The sequence below is a fragment of the Nematolebias whitei genome, chromosome 3 (genome assembly GCF_014905685.2).
Source record: "Nematolebias whitei isolate Nwh7 chromosome 3, NemWhi1, whole genome shotgun sequence".
NCBI classification, from domain to species: Eukaryota; Metazoa; Chordata; class Actinopteri; order Cyprinodontiformes; family Rivulidae; genus Nematolebias; species Nematolebias whitei.
Genome location: NC_056500.1, coordinates 45,083,646 through 45,110,882, shown reverse-complemented (window position 1 = coordinate 45,110,882; position 27,237 = coordinate 45,083,646). Strand labels below are relative to the sequence as shown.

The window sequence follows — 27,237 nt, the reverse complement described above, 5'->3', positions numbered from 1 at the left end:
CACGAAGGCTGATCCTGTGTGAGTGAAAATGTGCATTTCCATTTTACAGCGCAGAGTTCGGTCAAACAGCAGACAGAATGAAGCAGCAGGGCCCTCCTCTCTTTAACTTCTCGAATGAGGAAGTTCAGAGCAGAGCTAAGAGCTGCTTCCTTTAACGCAGGATGATCAAGTGCTACGACTAACTTCAAGTGCGCACCCTTCAAGGATGGAAATAGCCACGGAGAAAAAGTAGTTTCTATTCGTTTGCTGGATTTTATTTGAAATTTTCTCTGTAAGAGCTGATGCTAAGCACCAGAGTTAATTCTCCTGAGTGATTTACAGAATGTCAGGTTATCTGCCTTGGTACCATGATAATATAACTCGATCCAAAGCTGAGGGTTTACTCTCCAAAGCTGCAAGAGATGGAAGCTTCCTTATCCGGGACAGTGAGTCTGTACAGGGAGCGTATGCCCTCTGTGTCTTGTGAGTATCTTTTGTTGAACTATTACACATGTTCATGTTAATAGTGTCCTAAGTTTGATCATTAGTCACTGAAACTTTCATAACACTGGATCATGTCTGCACAACATATGGCTTTTAATCAGTATGGGTTCTGATGAGCATCTTTGATGTAATGTGATTAAAAGTTAAAATTCCCCTACACACTCACATATACACACACACACACACACACATACATACACGCACGTACACACATGCCACCAAGCACTAGTTCCCCTTTATTTGCATGTTGTATCACCAAGCAGCACCACCATTTGCCCCTCTGCACCTCTCTGGTGTGCAGTTTTCATGGAGCTACCTTCATTCTCAAAGGTCTGCTCAGTTTGCACACTTGATAAAGTTTCTTATTTCTCGTGCTGTGTTGCATCCAAGTTACAAAACATTTGCATTTTATTGCTAACGACAGATTCCAGAACTGTGTGTACACATACAGAATCCTGCCAAATGAGGACAAGAGGCTCTCTGTTCAGGTGAGTAAACAACCTGGAGCAAACCACAAGCTGGAAAATGATCAGATGAGCAGGTGATAATAAATGCATGCTGGCTCATAGCTTAATTGAAACGTGCACCAGACTGGGGTTAAAATCACATTTTAAACTAAAGCCAGACACAAATTAGACAGCTATTGTAATATTTATGGTGTTTGTTAAATGTAAAACTTTTTTTTTTTATTTTACTTTCTGAGACCACAGTTTGTCATAATGATGAGAGTGTAGCACGTCCAGAACTCAGACACTGAAGCAAAGGACTTGAAGAAAACGAAATTCAAGTCTTTAACATTAAAAAAATTGTTTGAGTCAATGCTGAAAGCTGAATGCTGGCTAAAATTTACTGGAACTAAAATTGAGTTATTAAAGCTAAAAGAAGCAAACCAACTAAGGAATAAAACATGGGCAAAAGTAGTAAAATGCTAGGTTGCACAGTGGTGCAATTGGTAGAGCTGTTGCCTCTCAGTGAGAAGGTTGCTGGTTCAAATCCCTGCCTGGGGCCTTTCTGGGTGGAGTTTGCATGTTCTCTCCGTGCATGCGTGGGTTTTCTCCGGGTACTCCGGTTTCCTCCCACAGTCCAAAAACATGAATGTTAGACTGATTGATAACTCTAGATTGTCTCTAGATGTGAGCGAGAGAGTGAATGGTTGTTAGTCTCATTTGTCTCTATGTGTCCCTGTGATGGACTTGGACCTGTCCAGGGTGTCCCCCACCTTTCACACAGTGACTGCTGGATATGGACACTAGTGACGTCACAACATGAAGGTAATGGATGGATGGATAGTAAAGTGTTAGCTAAAACAAGCAATGGTTAGCTAAAAGCAGCAAAATGCTAGCCAAAACTTTAAGTAGCCCAAAATGTGCTAAAAGCTAAAAGTAGCGAAAACTGAAAGTAGCAAAAAGGTACTAACAACTAAAATTAATATATGAAGACAAAAATAAAGCAAGTATGCTGTTACATTCTCTTGAAAGTGTGTGTCAGCATACCTACATACGTACAACATACAAATAAGACATAATAAACAGAAGGCATGGCATCAGTTTCTTAAATTATCTGAATGTTTTGACATTTGGATGGCTGAACTGGCACAAAGGATCCAGAAGTATTGATACCCTATCATTGATACCCTCCATAGGATGGGTAAGACACAAAAGTTCATAGCTAAGGAGGCTGGCTGTTCATAGAGTGCTGTGTCTAAGAATATCAATGGAAAGTCTGGGAGTGGAAGTGGAAGGGCAAAATGTGGCATGAGAAGATGCACCAGCAAAAGAGATGACCGTGGGCTTCAGCGGATTATCAAACAGAGAAGATTCCAGAATCTGGCAGAGATCCAGAAAGAGTGGAATGAGGCGGGAGTCACAGCTTCAAAAACCACCACATTCAGACGCATCCAGGAGATGGGCTACAACTGTCGGGTTCCTCTGTCCTCTTGTCTGATGAAACTAAAGTGTGGCTTTCATTTGGAAATCAAGGTCCAAGGGTTTGGAGGAAAAAGGGTGAGGAACAGAACCCATACTGCTTGAGGTCCAGTGTGAAATATCCACAGTCAGTCATGATTTGGGGTGCAATGTCCGGTGCAGGTGTTGGTAAACTCTGCTTTCTTAAATCCAAGGTCACTGCAACAGTCTACCAGAATGTTTTAGAGGACTTCATGATTTCTTCTGCTGAGGATCTGTATGGAGATGCAGATTTCATCTTCCAGCAGGACCTGGCCCCTGCCCATGCCGCCAGAAGCACCAAAACCTGGTTTGATGCCCATGCCACAGTGCTTGACTGGCCAGCCAACTCGCCAGACCTAAACCCCACTGAGAAACTATGGAGTATTCTTAAGAGGAAAATGAGGGAGGGGCACCAGACCCAACACCAAAGAAGAGCTGACAGCAAGCATCAAGGAAATCTGGGCTTCCATAACTCCCAGGCAATGCCACGTCACATCGAGGCAGTGATTAAGGCAAAGAGATTCCAACCAAGTATTGAAGATTGACATATTGTTGTGAAAATACCATATTTTAATTGATTTGTTGTGATCCTAATTTGTTTATTTTTTCTGCAAAAACTGAGTCATGTGGGCTGATATCGTCCCAGTATTCAAATTTTTTGAAATCCTTTTTTCGTGGGTTTCATGAGCTGGAAGCACAAATTATGTAAAAATAAACAAATAAATACTTGAAATCGTTTAAATTGTGGGCCCTGAATCTATCATCTATTAAAGATGAACTTTTTGAATGGAATTATGGAAGTTAAACAACTTTTCCATGATATTCAAATTTTTTGGAAAAGGGTCTGTATATGAAAGGGACAAAACGAAAACATATTTAAAATTTACAAATTTATAAACAAGAAACAAAATGAATACAAAGAATCTCTAAAGAAAACAAGTACAAACAATTCAGATGAACCTTACGATCATTTTAATTAAAACTAAAAAAATAATTTTTTGAAGGTTCTCAAAGCAGCTACAGCCCAAAACTCCTGCATCCACCACTTCTTTTAGTTTATATTTTTAAAGCCCAAAATACCTTGGGACTTACATTTGTAATAACTGAAGCTGACAAAATGCTAACATTTTAATAAGTGAAGTTAATGGGAGTAAAAAGGTTTGATAGAAGTTTTAGAAAACCAAACAGTTGTGTATTTGGAGATATTTCAGTTTTTGCAGGGTTCATGTACACCATCTGATGTAAAGTTACTAAAAGTCTTAGCACACTGTTCCTGAATGAGACACCTGTGTTTTTGTATGGCTATTTTTAAAACACTGGTGGAGCAAATCAAAAAATGTGACTGACCAAAAATTAAGAATAACAGTCAAATCATAAAGGTGCTTCAATGCTCATCCAGTACCCTTAATTATATTGAACTAAACCCAGACAACCTTTACTGGATGTATATTGATGCTCATATTTTAGATTTTTGGTTATGGGAAGTTGTTATTGTTTTCCCAGAGATAGACTATATTCAGTTTCAAGCTACTCAAATAATGACCCATCCATGAACAAGCCTCCTCCATCTGAAACATCCATCCATCCATCCATCCATCCATCCATCCATCCATCCATCCATCCATCCATCCATCCATTCATCCATCATCTTCCACTTGTTCCGAAGTCGGATCGCGGGGGCAACAGCTTGAGCAGGGAAGCCCAGATATCTCTTTCCACAGCCACCTCTTCCATCTCTTCTAGGAGGATTCCAAGGCATTCCCAGGCCAACCGAGAGACATAGACTCTCCAGCGTGTCCTGGGTCTTCCCCAGGGTCTCCTCCCAGTCGGACATACCCGAAGCACCTCCCTAGGGAGGCGTCATGAGGGCATCCTTACCAGATGCCCAAACCACCTCAACTGGCTCCTTTCAATGTGGAGGAGTAGCAGTTCTACTCCAAGTCTCTTCCAGATAACCTAACTTCTCACCTTATCTCTAAGAGAGAGTCCAGCTACCCTGTGGAGGAAACTCATTTCAACCGCCTGTACCTGCAATCTCATTCTTTCAGTCACTACCCAGAGCTCATGACCATAGGTGAGGGTAGGAATGTAGACCGACCGGTAAACAGAGAGTTTTGCCTTACAGCTCAGCTCTCTCTTCACCACAACGGACCAGTACAGAGTTTGCAATACTGTACATGCTGCACCAATCCATCGGTCCATCTCACGGTCCATTCTTACGTCACTCGTGAACAAAACCCTGAGATACTTGAATTCCTCCACTTGAGGCAGAACTTCGGCCCGAAGAGAGCAATCCACACTTGCTTCACACTCGGTTGCAAACCGCTCCAGTGAAAGCTAAAGATCACAGCACGATGACGCCAACAGGACTGCATCATCTGCAAAGAGCAGAGATGGAATCCTGAGGCCATCGATCCGAAAACTCTCTCCCCACTGGCTGCACCGAGAAATTCTGTCCATAAAAGTTATGAACAGAATTGTGACAACGGGCAGCCCTGGCTGAGTCCAACTCCTACCCCCAATGGGTCTGACTTTCTGCCGGGAATTCGAACCAAACTCTCGCAACGCTTGTATAGGGACTGAACAGCCCGTAGCAATGGGCCCCCAATCCCATACTCACGGAGCACCTCCCACAGTGTACCCGAGGAACACTGTTGAATCCCTTCTCCCAGTCCACAAAACACATGTAGACTGGATGGGCAAACTCCCATGACCCCTCGAGGACCCTAGTGAGGGTAAAGAGCTGATCCAGTGTTCCACGGCCAGGACAGAACCCACATTGTTCCTCCTGGATCTGAGGCTTGACCAACGATCGGACTCGTTTCTCCAGTACCCCTGAATAGACCTTACCAGGGAGGCTGAGGAGAGTGATGCCCCTATAATTGGAGCACACCCTCTGGTCCCCCTTTTTGAAGAGGGGAACCACCACCCCAGTCTGCCAATCCAGTGGCACTGCCCCCAATGTCCACACGACATTGCAAAAGCGTGTCAGCCAAGACAGCCCCACAACATCCAGAGCTTTAAGGAAATCAGGGTGAATCTCATCCACTCCCAGAGCCCTGCCGCCTCTGAGCGTTTTAAGTACCTCGGCAATCTCAGCCACAGTTATGGATGGATCAACCCCAAAGTCCCCCGACTCAGCTTCCTCCATGGAAGACGTGCTGGTGGAATTGAGAAGGTCCGAGAAGTATTCCTTCAACCTCCCGGCGACATCACTGGTTGAGGTCAACAGCACCCCACTTTCACTGAACACAGTGTTGGTAAAGTGCTGCTTTCCCCTCCTCAGCCGTCTGATGGTTTGCCTGAATCTCCTCGGAGCCGACCGAGAGTTGTTATCCAAGGTCTCACTGAACTCCTCCCACATCCGAGATTTTGCCTCAGAAACAGCCAAGGCTGCAGACCGCTTGGCCCTCCTCAGCTGCCTCCAGAGTCCCACTGACTAAGAAGGCCTGATAGGACTCCTTCTTCAGCTTGACAGCCTCCCTAACCCAGGGTGTCCACCACCGAGTTTGTGGATGACCACCGCAAGAAACACCGACAACCTTGCGGCCACAGCTCAAGGCAGCTACCTCAACAAGTGAGGTGCAGAACATGGCCCACTCAGACTCAATGTCCCCCACCTCAGCTGGGATGCGATTAAAGCTCTCGCGGAGGTGTGAGTTGACGATCTCTCTGACGCGTTCTTCTGCCTGGTGTACCCAGCAAACCCTCACTACAAGTTTGTGTCTACTCAGCCTGTCCGGCATCATCCCCCGCCATCTGATCCAACTCATTACCAGGTGGTGATCAGTTGACAGCTCAGCTCCTCTCTTCTTCCATCTGAAACAACTCGAACCATAAATTTAATGCTTTTCTGTGAATGTTTACGCATGTTTTTATCAGATGGTTATTTTACACTGAGTAATAACTGATTGTTGTGCCCATGTGATATATAAACCCATCTAATACTCATTTACTTCACTTAAAAATGGGATACAGCAGTCTACTGCAAGTAAAATACTGACTAATATGATTGACTCCTTACAACTTCCCTCAAAGTCCACACTGTTCTTAAGAGTCATAATGCAAAGTAATGGAAAAGAAAACTCTCAGTTGTTACAAACCAAATGTTAGCTCAATATCTGTCAATTTGGCCATTTTTTTTTTTAGCTATTTTGTGTTTATTAATGTCAGCTGGCTGAGACAGGAAATGTGGAGCTTTACTATAAATTTATTGGCCATGATAAAAACAAGAGTGACCTCAGTGATCTGATAAAGTTTGGCATTTATTAACTTGGTCAGATATTTGGGTTGTAAAAACCAACAACAATAAATTAATCTGGATATTGTAAAATATCTTAGCATGAGAGCATTTATAAAAATATAACTCAACTGAACTGCTTTGTTTAAAGGATTAATCTGGCCATTTTGATGTGGGACTCTGGGAGGTTATGAGCTATTAACATCTTACCTGTTGTAGATATCTGTTAGAATACATTGAAGTCTGATGTGACTGAGAAGCTCTGTTGGAGTAAAATATGAGCCTGATAGTATCACAGTGAAAGAAATACTGTTCGTCAAAAAATTGTGTTTATTTTTATGATGTTGTTGATAAATACAATGTAAAGGCTTTCTGTTCAGTTCAATTCAATTTGGTTCAGTTTATTTATATCTTACCAAGTCACAACAAAAGTCATCTCAGGGCACTGAACAGAAACATTCATATATAAAAATAATAATTTAACATTATTTATCTGAGGAACAGACTGCTTTGAATTTAACTTCATCACAGAACTCTCATCTTGAGCAAGAATGAAGGCGACAGTGGAAAGGAAAAACTCCTTCATGAGGAAGAAACCTTTAGCAGAACCAGGCTCAGGACAAGCGTCCATCTGCTTCGACCGGCTGGGTTTGAGAGGAACAGATACACAATGGCAGGTCAAGAATCACATGTTAGAAATAGTATCTAATGAAAACTATTCAATTTTAGCAAATCGTTTAAGGAAATTAAGTCAATTTGTCCTCTAGTAGTCTAAGCTTAAGACAGCATAAGAAGCCAACCCTAACTACAGGATTTATCAAAAAGGAAAGTCTTAAGCTCAGTCTTAAAACTGGATAATGTGTCAGCCTCATGGACAGAAACTGGAAGTTGGTTCCACAAGAGAGGAGCCTGATAACTGAAAGATCTTCCTCCCATTCTGTTTTTGGAAACTCTAGGGACCACGAGTAAACCTGCAGTCTGAGAGCGAAGTGTTCTGTTAGGAAAATATGGAACAATAAGATCTCGAATATAAGATGGAGCTAGGTTGTTGAGAGCTTTATAGGTTAGAAGTAAGATTCTGAATTTGACAGGGAGCCAATGGAGAGAAGCTAAAACTGGAAAGATATGATCTCTCCTATGAACTCCAGCTACATAAGAATCTGCAGCAGCATTTTGGATCAACTGAAGACGTCTTAAAGAAGTATTTGAACACCCAGATAATAAACCATTGCAATAGTCCAGTCTAGACATGACAAATGCATGGACCAGTTTTTCTGCATAATTTTAAATAATAATAATATAATAAACGTTATTTCTATAGCACCTTCCAACAACGCCTTGCATTGACCAAGGTGCTTCACAAGACAAAACAAGATTAAAAACAGGACACAATAAATCAGTGCAAATTAAAAACACAGCGAGAATAAAAGAAGGTAAAAGAGATAAAATAAATAAATAAATACTAAATACTAAACTACTAAAAGTTAAACATTAAAAGCCCTTTTAAATAAGTATGTTTTCAGTTTGGCTTTGAACAGAACCAGATCAGAGATGGCACGCAGCTCATAGGGAAGAGCATTCCAGGCTGCTGGGCCTGCAACAGAAAAGGACCGGTCCCCCCATTGTTTGCACCTTGAGTGTGGTACCACCAGCAAATTTTGACCAGCAGACCGTAAAGCTCTGCTGGTCTGGTGGACTTTCAAAAGTTCTGAAATATAAGGTGGTGCAAGGCCATTCAAAGCTTTAAAAACAAACAGTAGCAGCTTGAACTGTGTCCTAAAATGAACTGGGAACCAGTGTAAAGAAGAAAGGACAGGAGTGATATGTTCATATTTACGTGTGTTAGTCAACAAGCGAGCAGCAGAGTTTTGTACAAGCTGTAAATGGGAGATAGAAGATTGATTAATACCCTCGAATATAAGATGGAGCTAGGTTATTGAGAGCTTTGTAGGTTAGAAGTAAGATTCTGAATTTGACAGGGAGCCAACGAAGAGAAACTAAAACTGGAGAGATATGATCTCTCCTATGAACTCCAGTTACATAAGAATCTGCAGCAGCATTTTGGATCAACTGAAGACGTCTTAAAGAAGTATTTGGACACCCAGATAATAAACCATTGCAATAGTCCAGTCTAGACATGACAAATGCATGGAGCAGTTTTTCTGCATCATTTTTAGATAAGATGATTCTAATTTTAGTGATATTACGCAGGTGGAAGAAGGAGGTTCTAGTAACGTTGTTTAACAACAACAAAAGGGTCTGAAATCTTAAACTAAGAGGTTTAATGGTGATCAACCATTTGTTATATCTGAGAACAATGTATTCTGTATTAAGCACATCCACAAGCTGTTTAGTTGGTGCTGCTGCTTCTATGTAATGCTAACATGATAGACAAAATCTGGAGAAAAGTACAAATATTTGGCACAGGTAGTTGAAGTACACAACTAATACATTACCTGGTAGATCACTGCTGCAACTTCAAAAAGGTGCACAATTTCCATCCATCCATTATCTTTTACCCGCTTCTTCCATTTTGGGTCACAGGGGTCGCCGGTGCCCATATCCAGCAGTCACTGTGTGAGGGGCGGGGTACACCCTGGACATGTCTCCAGTCCATCACAGGGACACATAGAGACAAACAATCATTCACTCTCTCACTCACACCTAGGGACAATTTAGAGTTACCAATCAGCCTAAGATGCATGTTTTTTTTGTTATTGTTTTTTTTTCATTCAACCTTTATTTAAACAGATAAGTCACATTGAGCCTAAAAGACTCATTTACAAGTGAGACCTGTTTGGACAGACAAAAAAGTGGTAAAATGGACACATGTAGGAATTGGAGGAGAAAAAATTCCTATCAGACTTTTTTTTTCCTGCCTGAGAAAAAAAAGCTCTATTAAAAAAACACCTCGCACAAACAAGCGTATAGTGACATAGACATTCTGCAGATGGGGGAGCCGAGAGCAGTGAGCATGTTCATAGATGCTCTCGAGGTCACTGTAAGAGTTCTGATAAAGATGGAATAATCAGCCAATGTCCTCTGGTGAGATTCATAAACATTCTCGAGGGATGTCGAGGAATGGCCAAGAATAACGACTATGAGAATCCACAAGTCCTGAAATGATGATACAAAGTTTATTCAGCTGGCTCATCTGGTTATCAGTTGGAAATTCCTCAGGGAGGGGGTGGTGAGCGTCAGATCACATGTTCTCCAGGCGAATTCAGATAAGATGTCCTTCAAGGACTTCTTTTGGTCTGTGGGAGGAAACTGGAGTACCTTGAGAAAACCCACGCATGCACGGAGAGAACATGCAAACACCACCCAGAAAGGCCCTTGGACCAGGATTTGAACCGGGGACCTGTTCGCTGAGAGGCAGCAGCTCTACCAGTTGTGCCACCGTGCTACCGAAGGGAAATTAATGCGGGAGTAATGACAACACTTCGGTAGAGACAATGAGGATCAGGTGAGAGTAGGAGGGGCAGGAGCTGAACTACACAAGGGGAGAAACACTGGGAAAACTGGAACACAAGTAAAACTAAATATCAGAATCACTGAAATACGAAAAAATAACACAAAAGACATGAATCATGACAGCCAAGGGCCGTCCAGCACGGGGCAAGAGCTCTGGCAGATGGCAGGGCTCGAGGAGTTGTGACGGGAACTGATGCTTCTGCGGCTGCTCAGGCACCAGTTCAACTCCCGGTACCGACAACATCAAAAATGTGGGTGGAATAGGTGAAGCACCCACACCTGCCTCATTAGGTGGTCTGTGGTTGTGTCAGAAAGGACATCCAGTGTAAAAATAACTGCCAAGTCTTTGTACGACTTAGTTCGCTGTGGCGACCTCTGATGAAAGAAGCAGCCGAAAGAGGAAAAAATACAGTCATAAAAATAAAAATACATCAGCCCAAAAATTAGTTTATAGTGAGCAGAAGGGTATGAATGATGTTGTGGTAGTTGAGAGTCAGCAGTACCTCCCAATACGGTATCAGATTATGCATAAAAATTATTTTTAAGGTTTAACCAAAATTGCTGTAACTCTATCATTTCTCATCATTAGATAATCTTTTTTTTAAACTCTGGCATTGAAGGCAGCATGCATTCCTTCAAACAATGCTAGGCCTTTAGTTTTGTCTGTGCCAAAGAAAATTTAATTAATTATGTTTCTGTTTTGATTTGTAGGCATCAGACGGAGTTCCTATTAGGTTCTTCACTATGCTACCAGAGCTGGTGGAGGCTTATTACAACCCCAACATGGGTCTGATCACACATCTGCAGTTCCCTGTCCAGAGGGAGGAGGAGGTAGACGAGGACCGAGGTCAAAAACATCTTACATAGTTATTTGTATAGGAGTACATACAAAATATTGTAGTTTAAAATAACAGCCTTACAATTTATGCATATTTTTGTGTTGCAGAAGCTGCCAACCATCCACCACAGCTTCCCCCAAGAACCTTTACAAGTGACATGAAAGAAAGTGAATCGAAGCCCAGTGAGCCTGCTGGCAAGTCCTTATCAGACATGTACCTGATGAAGCTACAGCACATGGACCTGTCTGGGTATGGTCACTTTTGCACAAATGTAAACAAATATATTTACAGCAGGTTGAAAATTGAAAATGAAGGATGTACTGAAAAAGTACCAATGCAGCTGCAGCCCAAAACTCTAATATCTGTTAATCTTTTACTCCAAAGCCCACAAAATAATTTAATATTTACATTTGTAACAGTTTAATCTGGTAAAAAAGACATTGTGATGTAAACTTAGCACATAAAGTTGGAAATATGTGTTTGGTTAATTATTTCTTTACTGTAACAGTGCTTCTTGTTAATAGTCAGAGTCAGTCAGAGTCAGAGATTCTTTGTCGTTTGCATTACATGTGGTACATGTGGTGGGACGAGATTATGTACACAGGGTCCCAGTTACATCCAACTAGTAACCTTATATCACTGGAAAGTTAGTTTATTTCTTTTTAAATGGTGCCACATTTGTTTAAAAAAAATGCTTTTGTGGGTTGAGTGGCAGAGTGGAGTGTGTGGGTTGTACCCATGAAAAACTTGCCCAATCTTATATGCTAATGCCAAACAGCTTATTCTGCTATTGGCTCTTGTTTGGTGTCAGTTCTTAGATTAGATCATTAAAGTCTGAAGAAACAAGACACATGGCAATTTAAGAATTTATTCATTTACCGTACAGTACAGGGGACTCAGTAGTGTGTGGAAGAACCATATACAGCCACAACAGCCTGCCTCCTCCTCCTCATGCTACTGACCAGTTTGGTCACAAACAACTGTGAGATGGTATTCTATTCTTCAACCAGCATTTGCTATAAGTTTGCCAGTATGGTTGTGTTGGCCACTCTCGAAGATTCACCCAGTCCATCATCATGGGTGTTTCATTCCCAAATTTTGCAAGTAGTCTCTGATAGACCTCAGTCTGTGGGAGTGAGAGATGTCATCTTGGATGATAGAGCTTGGTCCCAGACTGTGGAGACGAGCCAATATTTTTTCCATATTGTCACTGGTTGCTCACAGGTGCTGACAATCAGGCACCATTCAGGCACCGCAACACATTTGAAATTGTTTTGAAAGTATCTCTCAGTAGTTGGACTTTTTCATTTCATGTTTGTGCATAAAGGAACTGGTGAGTTTGTGAAAAATAGGCTAAAACTACAGGAGTGAAGAGTTTTGACAAGTAATTAAGCATAACAAAGAATATTGTGCTCTCTAGAAACTCCATTTGCTGGATGTTTTTGTTTCTCATTCAACTTGTTTTTTTTTTTTGTGATGGGATTCTGTGATATTCTTTTCTACTTTCGTAGGTTCAAACTACACAAACTTTATTAACAAGTTGAACATTTTATTCAATTGGTCATTTTAGGGTGATTTTTGGTCCCAAGATCCATCCATCCATCCATCCATCCATCCATCCATCCACCCGTTAGCTTTAACAGCTTCTTCCTTCTCGGGTCGGGAGGTGAGGGGGGTGGGGGCGGGGGTCCGCCGGTGCCCATATGAAACCAAGATGAATACAAAAAAAGTTAAAATTCCTGAAGGATAAAGGTCAAGTAGAAAGTAAGTTTTAGACAAAGACTCACCTTAAATAAACTATAAGAGGAAATCAAAATAATTTGTATTGTAAGTGAGTTAAGTGTCTGGTCTTTATAAATGTAAATCTGCAGCGTTTTCTGTAGGTGTGCTAATGAGTCAATGAAAGTATGGATGTGTGCACTGAAGGGAATGTGTATTATTTGCACTCACATGCACTCTCTTTTACTGTTATTGTGAATTATGTTTAAAAGTTCTATGATCCTTGCTCTATGTAATAATCAGTCTTCATGTGACCAGTCAGTAAAAGCATAACAAGATTCTATTTGGTCTGATTCCGTGAAGTCTTTCTTACAAGAGCCCTTGAGAGCTGCTGGCTCACAGATTTCCTCCTGCTTCTGACTGCAGCTGGGTTCTGATAAAGCTGGACAGGGCAGAGAGGGACTGGGACCTGGAAGTTTCAACAAAACTGATTCTTTTCTGTTCAGGAAGTTTTCAAGTTTCAGACAGGTGAAAGCATTGATAAGTGTGTACTTGTCGATGCATTGATCTTCTGTGTGTAGATGAACAGATGCTGAGATATATTCATCAATTAAAACGGATTCTTCATTTTTCTGGACTGAATATAAACGTGCATTGAATTTAATGAAATGTGGATGTGAGACGTTAATTATCTTTGACTCACCACGACAGTGGGTCATTTATTAACAGAATCAAGTTTAACATCAAACATCTACATTAATTTGGCAAAATATGAAAATAACAACATAATTAATCAGCGAGCTGTACAATTATGATCAATTATCCACACGACGGTGGATGAGCACTTTACACAGACATTTCTAAAATATCTGGAAGGATTTCTACTTGATAGAAGAATTTAAAGATGGAAAATGAAGTTTAGTGGGAGTGAAAGATGGATGAGGGAGAATGTGGTGTGTATGAGTGAAAAGTGTTGACAGGACGACACCCTCCATCCGACCCAGCTTTTCCTCGGTACGCTCAGTAGACTAGACTCATTTACCTCTCTGACGATGAATCAGAAGAAGAGGAGCTCCAGTTAACGCTACCTTTCAGCGTCTCCATAGGATGGCTGTGACTCGTCCGAAGTAGTGACGATATCCCGTCTGACACAAGTTCACCTCAGCCAGGTGGACTTCACATGAGTGGGGTTCTTCAGAAGTTCCACTCAGAGGTGGAAGTGTTATAATCCCATAAATCTCGGAAGAGCCTTATCATGGCTGGACTCCTGTTCTCCCAAACGACTGGAGCTGCAAACTCTCCAGCCCGACTCCAACGGCAACTCACAGAACAACGACTTCACAGAACTGCGAACATCTCAGAGCTGCTACAACACAGAACTGCGAGAACTAGGAAGTACCGACATTTTTAAGGGCTCTATTTCCGGTCCATTTGGGAGTCCCTGATTGGTCAATATCAACCAGACAGGGGTGTGTTTTGTGATGTAAGGTGTTATGGAAAGTCAGAAACCAGCAAGAATGTTATGGAACAGATTGAAGATGTTTCCCAGACAGGAGAGAGAAATGTTTCGGCTAGTTTGGAGAAACAGGTGCCAACTTCCCTGTTTACGTCTGAGAGGATTTAAAACAACGACCATTCGTTCCAACAACTTGTCTGCTTCGACTCCTGGCCTTGGAAACGTGCACTGCTTATTCAAAGACAGAAATCAGAAAATGCATAATTACTCTGTAACAGACCTTAACATGAATTCTAACTTTGCATAAGCAACTCAAAAATCATTGTTACTGTTTTACAGTTAATAAAATTGATTAGTTCACTGTAACATCTAAAATGTTTGAACTAAAACACTTTGATTATCAAACATTTGTAAAACAGGAATGATAATAGAAAAGAGAGTGTTCTTTCACTTGAATTTACAAGAAAGAAAGTCTCAGGATGGGTGAACCTGTATTTCTGGATTCAAATCAATGAAATGACAGTTTCTGTCCCACAAGGTTCTTAAGGTCAAGGGTTTTGACCTTAGGCTTAGTTTTGACATCAGGTCAAGTTCACTACATGTGATTGCTGGCTGTTCTCCAAAGCTTTTTAGGGGCTGAGATGGTGTAGAGGCAGGGCAGCCGACCTAGGACCAGAAAGTCGCAGTTCGACTCCCAGCCATTCCCACATGTTGTAGTGTCTCTGAGCAAGACACCCAATCCCTAACTGCTCCCCAGGCGCTTACATGGCTGTCCACTCTCCACCTGGGTGTATCAGAGGACTAATCTCACCATTGTATGGGAACATACAATGGCAACAATCTCAGACTTCCCTTTTTAAATAAGCAAGACGAAGCCTACACCTGGTTGTTGTAGTAAGCCTCAGGTCAAATCCTGACCTTGAGGGCCTTCCTGGGACAAGAACTGTATTTCATTGATTTGAGTCCAGAAACACAAAATCAAGTCCATCCGGTTCCCTACTATCCTTACGGAGACGCTGGAAAGCGTTTGAAGAGAACTCTACGCCGAGGCCGAACTATCGTCTGCAAAGGTAAAAGAGTCGATCTTCAACCGCAAAGTGTACCGTTGGTTAAGCTGGTCCAAAGGAGCGTGTTGTTCTGGTTATAACAGACAAATTCTCTCACCCATCTCTCTCAATTTAAACTTCATTTCCATCTTTAAACTCTTCTATCTTGCTAGTAATTAATCCAGATATTTTCAGAAATGTCTGCTGTAATGCTTGAAGTGAGGAAACCATGGCCGTATGGTTTTCTGACTGTAAAGCTAGTTAATTAAGCTGTTGTTGTAATCAATTTTGCCAAATTAATGTAAATGTGTGATGTTAAACTTTGATTCTGTTAATAAATGACCACATTCATTTGATGGGTCAAAGAAAATTAACGTCTCACGTCACATTTAATTATTCAATGCACGATATTATTCAGTCCAGAAAAATGAATGAATCCGTTTAATTTATGAATATATCACAGATATATGTTCATCTACATTGTTTTGGGAATCCCTTTTTTCCACAACATGTACCTTGCACTCTGGGAGGATTGGAGGGAAAGTCTTAAGATTAATAATAACCAGACACACATTGGATGAAAGAAAACAAACAAACAAAACAAACCCTATGGTTCGATGTATAAACTGTATCACAAATGTGAAATCATGCAAGTCAAAAACCGTTTATCTTGAAACATTTTAACAAGTTCAAAGAGAAAAAGTTAAAGGTTTGTGTGACAAAGTAACAAACATTACGTGGTAAATTCTCCAACAAACATACTGCAATTTTCTAGAAACTGTACAAGTTGTCAAAATGCCAGTTCAGTCAAGAGAAGTGCAACTTTCTGTAACCTGTTTAAATATTTGAATGAAGTTTTTATTGCTAAGCATGTCTGAGCTATAGACGGTTTAAAGAGTGTTGAGTCACTTGTTTCAACAAAATCCTATAAAATTCCTTCACTTTTTAGTGGATTTCATCAAAGCTATGCAATGTACCACTACCTAAATACTACCGCACTATTCCTCATCAAGCTGCAGGTTTTGTTTTACTTTTAATGTGTTTTTTTTCTTTCAAAGTACTAGGAGGAGCAAAGTACAAAAAAATGTAGTGAAAACAAAATACTGTAACATGCATCAGTGATTATTGGCATCCTTAATTATGCATGTAGCACTACAGAAATCTACTTATTGTTGTTGTCTTTGACTTTTACAGAATTTTGATGTTAACCTACTTGTTTGGTTGTTTGTCCAGATTGTCCGAGGAACATGAAATGGCCATCCAGGAATACTTCAGGTGCTCCATCAGTTTAGATGCTGAACAAGTTCAGAACGGGAACTCAAATCTTCCTGGCCTCAAAAAACTAATCACGCTGGTGTGCAAAAATCTAAACAGGTACATTTCCCACCCAGTGTTGAATGCATCCCACAGTGTACGGGGCCTTTTTAACCACTCTGTTGTTGTTTTGATGAGCCAGTGAAATTTCCCGAGTCACGCCAGTTTTAGAGATCTTCCACAGAACGTTGGATCAGCAGCTCTCTCCAGGGATTGGACCTAAACAAGTTGGTGGCTGCCGTAATCCTTTGCACTATTATCCACACACCCAGAGAAATACCTCTGTTAATTTGTAATATCTTCTTAATTTACAGGTTTTTGCCAATTCAGGCCAGTGTGTGTCCTACAGGCTTGATCAACTTACAAAATTGCTCTACTCCATAGAGGATAAGGTTTAGTAAAACTCTACTTCATAGACATACCAACAAATGATCATGGTTGCAGATGACAAAGCACTTCTCTATTTCTTTTTTCAGGTCAAAGGTTCTGTTTTTGAGTCAGTAGGATATGAAGGAGGACACAGGAAATCTCTCATACCGCCTGTTGCATTTGAGGTGCTTCCCTAAATTTGCTTTTATACCACCAGATTGGCATAAAATGATAAAACGTCTAAATGTTTGTGGTTTAATTGACCAGAAACCTTCTTCTCTGGCAGGTCAAGCAAGAATCTCTTGGCATTTCTACAAAAATGGTCTTGAAGGTGGACATTGAAAGTGGAAAACTCTATTTTAAAAAGTCAAAAGATGGACCTGAAGACAAATATTTTGTACACAATAAGAGTAAGGGATTTTACTTATACAGTTCTGACAATAGCCAACACAATCAATTGATAACAACGTGATTCTACTTGATCAACTATTATGTTATGTTGTTTATTTGTAATATGCAGGTTAACATAGGGTCAACAATGCAATGAAATGTTCAGGATCAGAGGAAATGTCATACAATTGGTTAAAAATCCCCAAATCCTTTGCATTTCAGTATTTTTTGTTTTAATTACCTTAATTAACAAGTTAAGTGATTTTAAATGTCCTGTTCAGTGCAAATCTGTGTAATGGTGTCTAAATACTTTGTATTTGTGTAACAAGTTAACAGGGGCAGTCCTAGCCTGTTTGTGCCATGGGCAAACAACCCTCCAGCACCCCATCCCTCCCCCAAGCCCGCATCACCCACTCCCACAGCCACCAGTGGGGTGGGGGGAATGGACACGAAACAAATCATTTAAATTACCATGTACCATCACAAACACACTCAAAATGTATTTGAATATTTTATTAAAAAACTTGAAATTGAAGAAACTCGAATAATACTTTAAACACAGAGAGTAAGACACATGAATACTGTTTACCATGAATTTAAAAGTAAACGATAAAATTACACAAAATAAATACTATAGAAAATAATACAATTAAAATAAGGTATTTCTAAGTTGCACCAAAAAGAAAATCTGTGTACAACAACTGCACTTTTATCAAGACACAGAGTTTACTGCACATCTGTCAAGAAAAGTCTGAACCTTTTGTGAATAAGACACTTTACACTGTCATTTAAACTGGGATCTGTTGCAACTATTTGTACATTTGAAGCATTGAACGTTAGGCTATAACCATCTTCAGAGCTTTATTTGGGTTACCATTCATTGCTCACACAAGCTAGATCAGTTGTGGTACGACTTCCTGACCTAAAAAGAAACCGCAGAGATTTTCCTCTAAGTTGGTTTCCCTGTTGTAACTAAATGAACAGGTGTGTGTGTGTGTGTGTGAAAGCATTTGTTGCATTAAAACATTTTTAGTAATCAGTAATTGTCAGATAATTTAAAAAAAAAATCTAATTCCTAATTTTTGACCAATAGCCTGAAACAATAGATCAGGGCTGTTCAACTAAACTGCTCAGGGGCCACAGTTTCTGAAAGTCAGCAGCTCAGGGGCCAGACAACCAGCAATTAAAGTCATTGTATAAATAAACCAAGTATTACAATGATCTGTTACATTTTAAATTAGTTTAGTTTGTTGCATTGAATCATACATGCAATAAACAGAACACAAAAACCCAAACCCAGAAACCGCCCCCCATTGGTGGGCCAGACTTGAGTAACCCGCGGGCCGCCTGTTGAATATCCCTGCACTAGATGAGGTGTTAAAAACAATGCTGTCTGCTAAGTTCGTCTTTCTTATGGAGTTGCTGCATTGCTACTGACTTTAAAAAAAAAGTTTTGTTTTTGTCAGCTGCTTTGACAGCCTTGTGATTGTTTGTCAGTCCTGCAGTTGGTGAAATCCCAGAAAATGCACAGCAAACTTGTAATCGTGGTGGAGACCGAGAAGAAGATTTTGCGAAAGGAGTTTGTGTTTGAAGACACAAAGGTAATCCTTCCACTCGCTCAAATACCCCATGGTTTTAAATGAAAGACGTCCTCTCTTCTGTTCTGGCTTGAGTATATTTGACTTGTATTTGTTCCTGTCTCCAGAAAAGAGAAGGTTTCTGTCAGCTGCTTCAACAGATGAAGAACAAACACTCAGAAAAGCCTGAACCAGACATGATCAGAGTGTTCATTGGCACCTGGAATATGGGTAATGACAATTTCACATTTAGTGATAGATTTTGTTTGGATGATGTGCAATTGATAATCTGAAAACAGATCCCCAAACCCACAGGTAATGCTGGTCCTCCCCACAACATTGACTCGTGGTTTCAGTGTAAGGGTCTGGGGAAGACACAGGACGACACCGCAGATCATATTCCACATGACGTTTACGTCATTGGCACTCAGGAGGATCCTTTGGGTGAGAGAGAGTGGTCCGACACGTTGAAAAGTGTCCTGAGGAACATCACAAATATTAGCTTCAAGCAGGTGAGTAACCATGACAACTAAATTCTGATGAGGAGCAGGAGCAAATTAAACTTCTCCGTACGTCCAGGTGGCGATTCACACGCTCTGGAACATTCGGATTGTGGTGCTGGCCAAGCCAGAGCATGAAAACAGGATCTCTCATGTGTTTTCAGATAGCGTGAAGACGGGGATTGCCAACACTTTGGGTAAGCAGTTCCACTTCTCCACGAGGCCTTGAATGACTCGTCACAAAGGTTCACATAAACACAAGAGCACACTGAGGCATCTCAATTGTTTGCAGGAAACAAGGGAGCCGTGGGAGTGTCTTTCATGTTCAACGGGACGTCTTTGGGCTTTGTCAACAGTCACTTGACCTCTGGAAGTGAGAAGAAGCTCAGGTGAGTTTGGTTTAAATCCACTTTTAGTATTGCACTGCAGCATATGCTCAATGGGATTAACCTGTTTAAATAAAGGCTGAATGAAACCACAGCTCTGGCATTAATGATCAGTGCAGTCAGTGCACTTTGGATTTGGGGTGCAGCTTTCTCTGGATGAACCCTGGAGGTTTTCCTTTGTGGTTTAAAAAAGTCTGCACAGCACAGAATCAACTTTAGTAAGGGTCTTCAATGACATCCTTATAGCAAATGATTTTGGCAAACTTGTGCTTCTTGTCTTGCTGGACCTAACCAGTGCGTTTCATGTGGTGGATCACAATATTTAATATCTTGTTTACAGCACCAGGTGGATATTTGTAATAGTGCTCTAAACTTGTTTTGGTCACATCTATGTCAGTGCAGCTGGTTCTGAATCCTCCTCTGCTCCTCTGTGTTTTGAGGTCCCACAGGACTTAATACTAGGTCTTCTACTCTTTTCATATTTATCTGCTTTATTTGGGTTTAATACTCAGGAAGTATGGGATCTTTTTTCAATGTCATGTTGACGACAGTCAAATATACAAAGTATATGCTACTAAAAAAGAAAAATACCCTCTCTGTTAAGCCACTTCAGTTTTGTCTTGAATATATCAAAGACTGGATGGCTCTAAACTTTTTGAATTTTAAGGACAGGAATGATGATCCCAGTGCCTCATGTGAACATGGATGGATTCACAAGGGAGTTTTCAAAATGCCTTCAGATGTTTGCAAACTGTATTAATTGCCTTGCCTGACTCACAGGGCTTTACTTGAATTTTGGACTTGTTTAAATGAAAAATTATGACAATTTTTCCTCTCAAAATATTAACAAATTTGTGTTCACCTGAAACCTGTCTCATACTGTTCTCAGTTCAGGTTAAACAAGTCAGAAAGTGCAATAGATGTGAGTCAAACTTGAGAAGGTTTGCACCCAAACTAGGGGTGCACCGATTGCAGTTTTCTGGTCGATCACTGATTTCTAAAAAGTCTGACCTGCCGATTCCGATTTTGACCGAGACCTATTTCGTTTTATAAGCGACACTGTCATAAGGTCATAATGCACTTTCAATTTTCCTATATAATTTTATTGAAAAACATGCCCTTGAACAATATCCTAGAACAATACAAACTTGTTTTACTTGGCCATGTGGTAATGCTCTGAAATATAAATGAAGTTCAGACAATTGTTGTTAAAACAAAAAAAAAAATCAGTAAAATCGGTTTCTCATGCAAGTGTCGTCCGATTTCTGATTTCCCCAAATTAAGGAAATCGGGACCGATAAATCTGCCGGCCAATTTATCGGTGCACCCCTAACCCAAACCTATAATACTAAACTGCAACTGGAGACAAAAAAAATATTTAAAAAAAAAAAGGAAACAAACTGAGGCACAATTAATTCACTATGAATAAATTGTGGATATAAATGTGCATGTCATTTACACAAATGTGTTGCCATGTGTTGTAAGAAGCATTTCAATATTCAAGAACAGTTTTTTCCCAAAAGCCATCACCACACTGAACTCACACATGCACTGATTTAATAATCTAACCTCCCAAACACCTGGACTTCTACTGTGCAATACTACTGACATTTCATACTCTCAATCACCTTAACTACCTCACTAATATCCATAATGTGCAATACAATTGTGTAATACTTGTATTTTTTTTTTAACTTTCATTATTATATCTATATTGCGTTACATTTTTTATATATTTTTAGTGTGTGTTTAATGTGTGTTTTCTTAAGGCGTGTTTTTGCACTGGAAAAAGGAGTGGCTCTTAATTTCATTGTACTGCGTATAATGACAATAAAGGCATTCTGATTCTGATTCTGAATATGATTAATAAAGAGAAAATAAAGAAAGAAATGTACATTTTCTTTGAATTTTGTCCACTGCTCAGAACAGGACCATAACACTTTACCACCAGACAGTTCAGTGATTGGATTGGGCAACAACAAATGTGTTTTTATGTTAAGAAAAGTAATGACAAAATTAATTAACTGCACAAAGCTTCACAAAAAGGTTACAAAAAGCACATTTGTAATTTAACAATATATATATTTTTTCCTAGACGAAATCAAAACTACATCAATATCCTGCGTCTGCTGAATCTGAGGGATAAAAAGTTCAACCCTTTTGACATCACTCATGTCTTCACACACTTTTTCTGGCTGGGAGACTTGAACTACCGTGTTGAATTTCCATCATCAGTAAGTTGCTGAAAATGTGTCTTCAGTAGTGTTTTTACAAAACAATAGAGCTACTTAACTTTTCTCATGTCAATTATTTTGGCTCTGTTACTACTTCGCTTTGTGGCACAAAGGCACATCAGGGGTGGGTTGACATCAACCACCCTCACCACGTCAGTTCATTCAGAAATTATACAGAGAAGACCGGAAGGCATCTTGGTCGGTGGGAAGAAACTGGAGTACTCTGAGAGAATGTAAACATTACTCTTGGTGTTGTTGCAGTTTTGTAAATCATTGCACAGTCTGACCTTGACGTAAACTTGACGGAAGATGGACAGAACTCTTGAATATGTTCCACAAAGGAACAATCCATTCCTGTAGAACAATAGACTCCAAAACTGTTGGGTGATCCCAGACTGATGAGCAGAAACATCTGCTTCTCCAAGATCATTGCTGTCTGCTGCCTAAAGGAACAGGGTGCCTGACTATTGCTGTGTCTGTGCGTATTTGCACGTGGGCATGTGTTCACTTGTCTGTCGTGTTAGTAAAATATCAAATGAACAAATGAATTGATTTTATTGAAACTCTCTGAAATTAATCATTAGTTGTAGATCTAAAACTGAAGGTATCAACCCCATTCAACAGCTGATCAACTTTGCTGATCAAGACCTATATATTAAATATATTAAATAGATATTGAGATAAAGTTTGGTGTGCTGATAGCTGAGTCACCCTCAACACCTACTTTCAGAGCTAACATGTCTTGCAATACCTCATATGTTATTGACAAAGTTTTGCCAAAACAGCGATGACTCCAATATTTCTCATTATCAAATGATTTTAGTTGAATGCTCTGGTATACATGTAGCACATGTCCTTCAAGTAATACTAGGCCTTTATTATAGTTAATTGCAATGTACTTTGACATTGTGTCACACACACCTGAGAGCTCCAGAGCAGCAAAATGCTGTTTTATGGGATCCATCATCAATCAATCAATCAATCAATCAATGCATTTGACCAGCAGCACCTAACAGATTATCCTCTTTAATCTTGTGGGAGCAGTGAAGGGTGGAGTTGTTTTTTCACTCACTGCTTCAGCATTTTGGTGTAATGAATAATAAATGACCTTGTCATATGTCATGCATCTTTATCTGAAGTTGTGCTGAGGTCATTTTATGACCTGATGAGGCCGACATTACACTAACATGTTGTTAAACAGCAAACAATGAGCATAAAGGAGTGTGTTGTCAAGTGTCTGATCTCTCAGCTGCTAATGCTTTGAATCACAACCAGTTGCTGCCCTGCTTCCCTCACAGGAAGCGGAGTACATTGTGACAAAGATCAAACAGCAGCAGTACCAGGAACTCCTCAGTAAAGACCAGCTCTGCATGGAAAGGACTGATGGAAAGGTCTTCTTGCATTTTGGTGAGCTTTGGAGAACACAAACCAGTACAGACATGCATCAGCTGCTGTCAGAACAAACCAACATTTTATGCTTGCAGATGAAGAGGAAATCACATTTCCACCCACATACCGCTTTGAGAGAGACACAAGAGAGAAGTATGCCTACACAAAGGCCAAAGCCACAGGGGTGAGTTGTGTTCAGTCAGCTCTCACTGTACAAAGTTCACATCAATACATCATTATTGATGTACATGAACTATGTTGCTGGAAATTACACAACACCAATCCATCACACACACACAATGAATTCAAACAATCACGTATATTTCTGCAGTGTGTTTAATAAAAACTGATATATTCAACATGAATCCTGTTCTGCCTGCAGACCAAGTACAACTTGCCTTCATGGTGCGATCGCGTCCTGCGGAAGTCCTACCCTCTGGTTCATGTCGTCTGCCAAACCTATGGTGAGTGGCTTCCAACAAAACCTTTCATGCTTTTATTTTTCTGCATAAAACATGTAATTTAGTTTATTTCAAAAAGCAATAGAGACTAAGTTAACTTGTCTTCATTCGTGGAATACAGTTTCTTCATACAACATTGGTACAACATTTTATTGTCGTACTTGAGCCATAAAAACTGGGCCAGCCGATCTTTCCAAACTTTACACGCAATGTATTCATGGCTGACACTACAATTTCCTCTAATGTTTAGCCAGGGTTAGGGATAATATGTTATTAGTGCTTCAGTGAACGGTGTAAACTCATGTTTCTGGTTGCCGTACAGCCTTTTTGTTAAATGATGTGTCTTTTTGTGCACCTTTTTTCACACCATCAAACCTCTGTGCTCAGCAGTGCGATCATTCCCACATTAACCATAAGAATGATTTTAGGTGTTGGACCTGAAGGACCTCCATTGCACTAAACCAGAGGTGCACAACCTTCTTAGAACCAATATTTACTTTTGCGGTTGGCAGCTTTACAAGTCTCCTTGTGTAGTCATAACACACACACACAAAGTTTTGTGTGATACAGTAATCTGGTCTGATATGTATGTGAATGTTCCTGTAAAGTGCCGTGAGACAACTTTGTTGTGAATTGGTGCTATATAAATAAACTGAACTGAATTGATATGTAATTAAAACACACAAACAGACCCAACAGGTCTAGAAGAGACAACATTGATGCAAGCTGTATGAAAATAAATGTATGTCTCAGTGGGACTTCTGACACTGGGAGGAGGAAGCCAGGTTCTCATCAGTGGGGCAGTATGAGGTGGTTGCAAGGCGTAGGCAGGTCACCAGATGGTCATCAGTTGTTGTGGCTCTGTCCTTAGACGATGATTTTCATGTGAGTGAAAAAAGACTCACAAGTAAGTTGATGAGATGCGGCACATGAGGTAGAACGAAATTGGGACCCTGTGTACACAATTTCATTCCACCTCATGTACCACATGTGATGTGAATGACAATAAAGAACCTTGACCTTGATGAAGTTAGGGTACTTTTCTTCAGACTCCATCCATGACAGGTGTTGCTCTGGATTTGAACCCACTGTCATTTCGCTGCATCAAAATCTCTTTTTCAACAACAGAGTGGTCCAGCTGAAACATGGACACTAATCTGGACAGAATGACATCCACATCAGTATTTCCAAGAGGATAACACACATAGCTGGTAACAGCTGGATGCAGTCAGGAAATCATCTCTCAAATTCTGACAAGCTGGTCTGAAGCTGCTCGTACTACAGTGCAATGTTCAAAGCATCCTGATTCATGCTCAATAATCCATCCATCCATCCATCCATTATCTTTTACCCGTTTCTTCCATTTTGGGTCATGGGGGTCACCGGTGCCCATGTCCAGCAATCACTGTGCGAGAGGCGGGGACACCCTGGACAGGTCTCCAGTCCATCACAGGGACACATAGAGACAAACGAGACAAACAACCATTCACTCTCTCACTCATTTGAGGCAGTCATGGTCAAAGTGGTTCAAAAGTTTGAAGTTTGTTGTGGCTCCTCAGACTGATGAAGTCTTTTGGATGAAAGATGAAATGTTTCAACAAAAGAAACTGTCCAGAGGACCTGACTTAACTTTGTTGGATTTTTCTACCTGGATTGCTGAGCATGGGCAGCACGGTGGCACAACTGGTAGAGCTGCTGCCTCTCAGCGAGAAGGTCCCCGGTTCAAATCCCGGTCGGGGGCCTTTCTGGGTGGAGTTTTCATGTTCTCTCCGTACATGCATGGATTTTTTCCAGTTTCCTCCCACAGACCAAAAGCATGCATGTTAGGCTGATTGGTAACTCTAAATTGTCCCTAGGTGTGAGTTAGCAGGGGAGAGGGCGGACTACAGAAACCATATGAGCACTGGTTGACCCACTATGACAAGGTGCTATTTTAAGAAGTTTGTTGTGGCTCCTTGGACTGATGAAGTCTTCTGGATGAAAGATGAAATGTTTCAACAAGAAGAAACTGTCAACTTTACTGGATTTTCTACCTGGATTACTGAGCATGAATCAGGATATTTTCAGTGGCGTTATTTTAATGTTTTATTGTGCTAATTTCATAAATTACTTTGCAGTTGAGCAAGATTTTGTTTTAATTAATGAAAATACATTTGTTCAATCGGATTATTTTACATTTTTGTCTCCGGGTGGAAACAGAAGGAGCTCTCTTTCTTTAGGACTTTACTTTAATTAGAGAAGGCTGAGCAGAGCATGAGCACGAGTTGGTTTAATAACTGACAGGACAATTAGTCAATCAAAATGTAGAGTGGGCGGGGCAAAGCATACAGCGCCCAGAATCTGGGGAAGGCCTTGTAAACCTTGTTGATTTATTTTTTCCCACCACATTCAGTTGTAACCTGTAAATTCAATAATCCACGCAGAAAACTGTGATTATTCTAAAAAATAAAAAGTTAAATATCAAAACAAGACTTTCACTGATGATTTTCAATGTTAATGTTTTTTTTTTTAAATTGTTTGTTCCATTACATGAAGTAATTTTACAGAAACAGCAAATTCTGTGGGTTACTGTTAAACTTCTGTGTGAATTGTGAAATTACTAGTTGTACTTGAACACATCAGACTGTGTGAGCTGCACCTCCTTCTTGGTAGTCTCCGGACAGAAATGGGCAAAATGTTTTTCAGGTTACATGTTCAGGTGGGTTGCCTCTGTTGTTTATCCTGTTTAGTGTTGGGTGGGCATTCACATTCAGGTTGTTGTCAGTAATTGTAAAAATATATAAATAAATAAATTTTAAAACCACACCATAAATCAGAAGTGGTACTTGATAAATAAAAAAGGAGGAGCACTTCCTGTCAGAGTATCATTGAATTGCGAAACTGAGAATAAAATAATGTAACCTCATTGTGACTCCATGCCTTCAACAGCAGCACTTAATAGGATGTTACATTACATCTGACTGGAAGGCCCTAGCTCTTATAGTCACAATTTACCATTGACGTATATCCAAGTACTGGATGCACGTACTGTACATTTAAAATTCATTAATATGTGGAGTCAACCCATTTCCAGATGGCTGCCACAGTTTATTGACCTTACCCAACACAAAAAGGACTATAACTATGTACATTTCACAGATGAGCTAGATTTTGTGGGTAGTAGCTGAAAGTTATCCTTAACAAATACCAACACATCTTGGCAAAGGTTACAATATGGCACAATATGGCATGAAGCATCATTTAGAGGTGGGGTCTGCAACCTGCGGCTCTGGAGCCACATGTGGCTCGCTGGTCCCTCTGCAGTGGCTCTAAGTTTTGACCAAATCTAACATAAAACTGAAGTGTATTGGTTGTTGTATCAACAACAAGAAATGGCTAGTTTCAGCAGTTTTCCGATCATTTCTTTTGTCAACA

The 27,237-nt window shown here is 40.3% G+C and overlaps 1 protein-coding gene across 1 annotated transcript in view; it reads left to right on the top strand.

The window, feature by feature from the left end:
* Positions 1-313: 313 nt before the first annotated feature.
* Positions 314-27,237, top strand: part of inpp5d (inositol polyphosphate-5-phosphatase D) — a 33,864-nt gene continuing 6,940 nt past the window's right edge. Inside the window, exons 1-18 of the mRNA XM_037675002.1 lie at positions 314-462; positions 908-971; positions 10,855-10,990; positions 11,090-11,231; positions 16,437-16,577; positions 16,660-16,744; positions 16,832-16,909; positions 16,994-17,071; positions 17,173-17,296; positions 18,774-18,877; positions 18,982-19,084; positions 19,169-19,365; positions 19,433-19,550; positions 19,646-19,742; positions 21,835-21,973; positions 23,272-23,380; positions 23,458-23,546; positions 23,745-23,826. Of these exons, the coding sequence (XP_037530930.1) occupies positions 323-462; positions 908-971; positions 10,855-10,990; positions 11,090-11,231; positions 16,437-16,577; positions 16,660-16,744; positions 16,832-16,909; positions 16,994-17,071; positions 17,173-17,296; positions 18,774-18,877; positions 18,982-19,084; positions 19,169-19,365; positions 19,433-19,550; positions 19,646-19,742; positions 21,835-21,973; positions 23,272-23,380; positions 23,458-23,546; positions 23,745-23,826 (2,026 nt within the window). The 5' untranslated portion in view covers positions 314-322. The remainder of the gene's footprint in view (positions 463-907; positions 972-10,854; positions 10,991-11,089; positions 11,232-16,436; positions 16,578-16,659; positions 16,745-16,831; positions 16,910-16,993; positions 17,072-17,172; positions 17,297-18,773; positions 18,878-18,981; positions 19,085-19,168; positions 19,366-19,432; positions 19,551-19,645; positions 19,743-21,834; positions 21,974-23,271; positions 23,381-23,457; positions 23,547-23,744; positions 23,827-27,237) is intronic.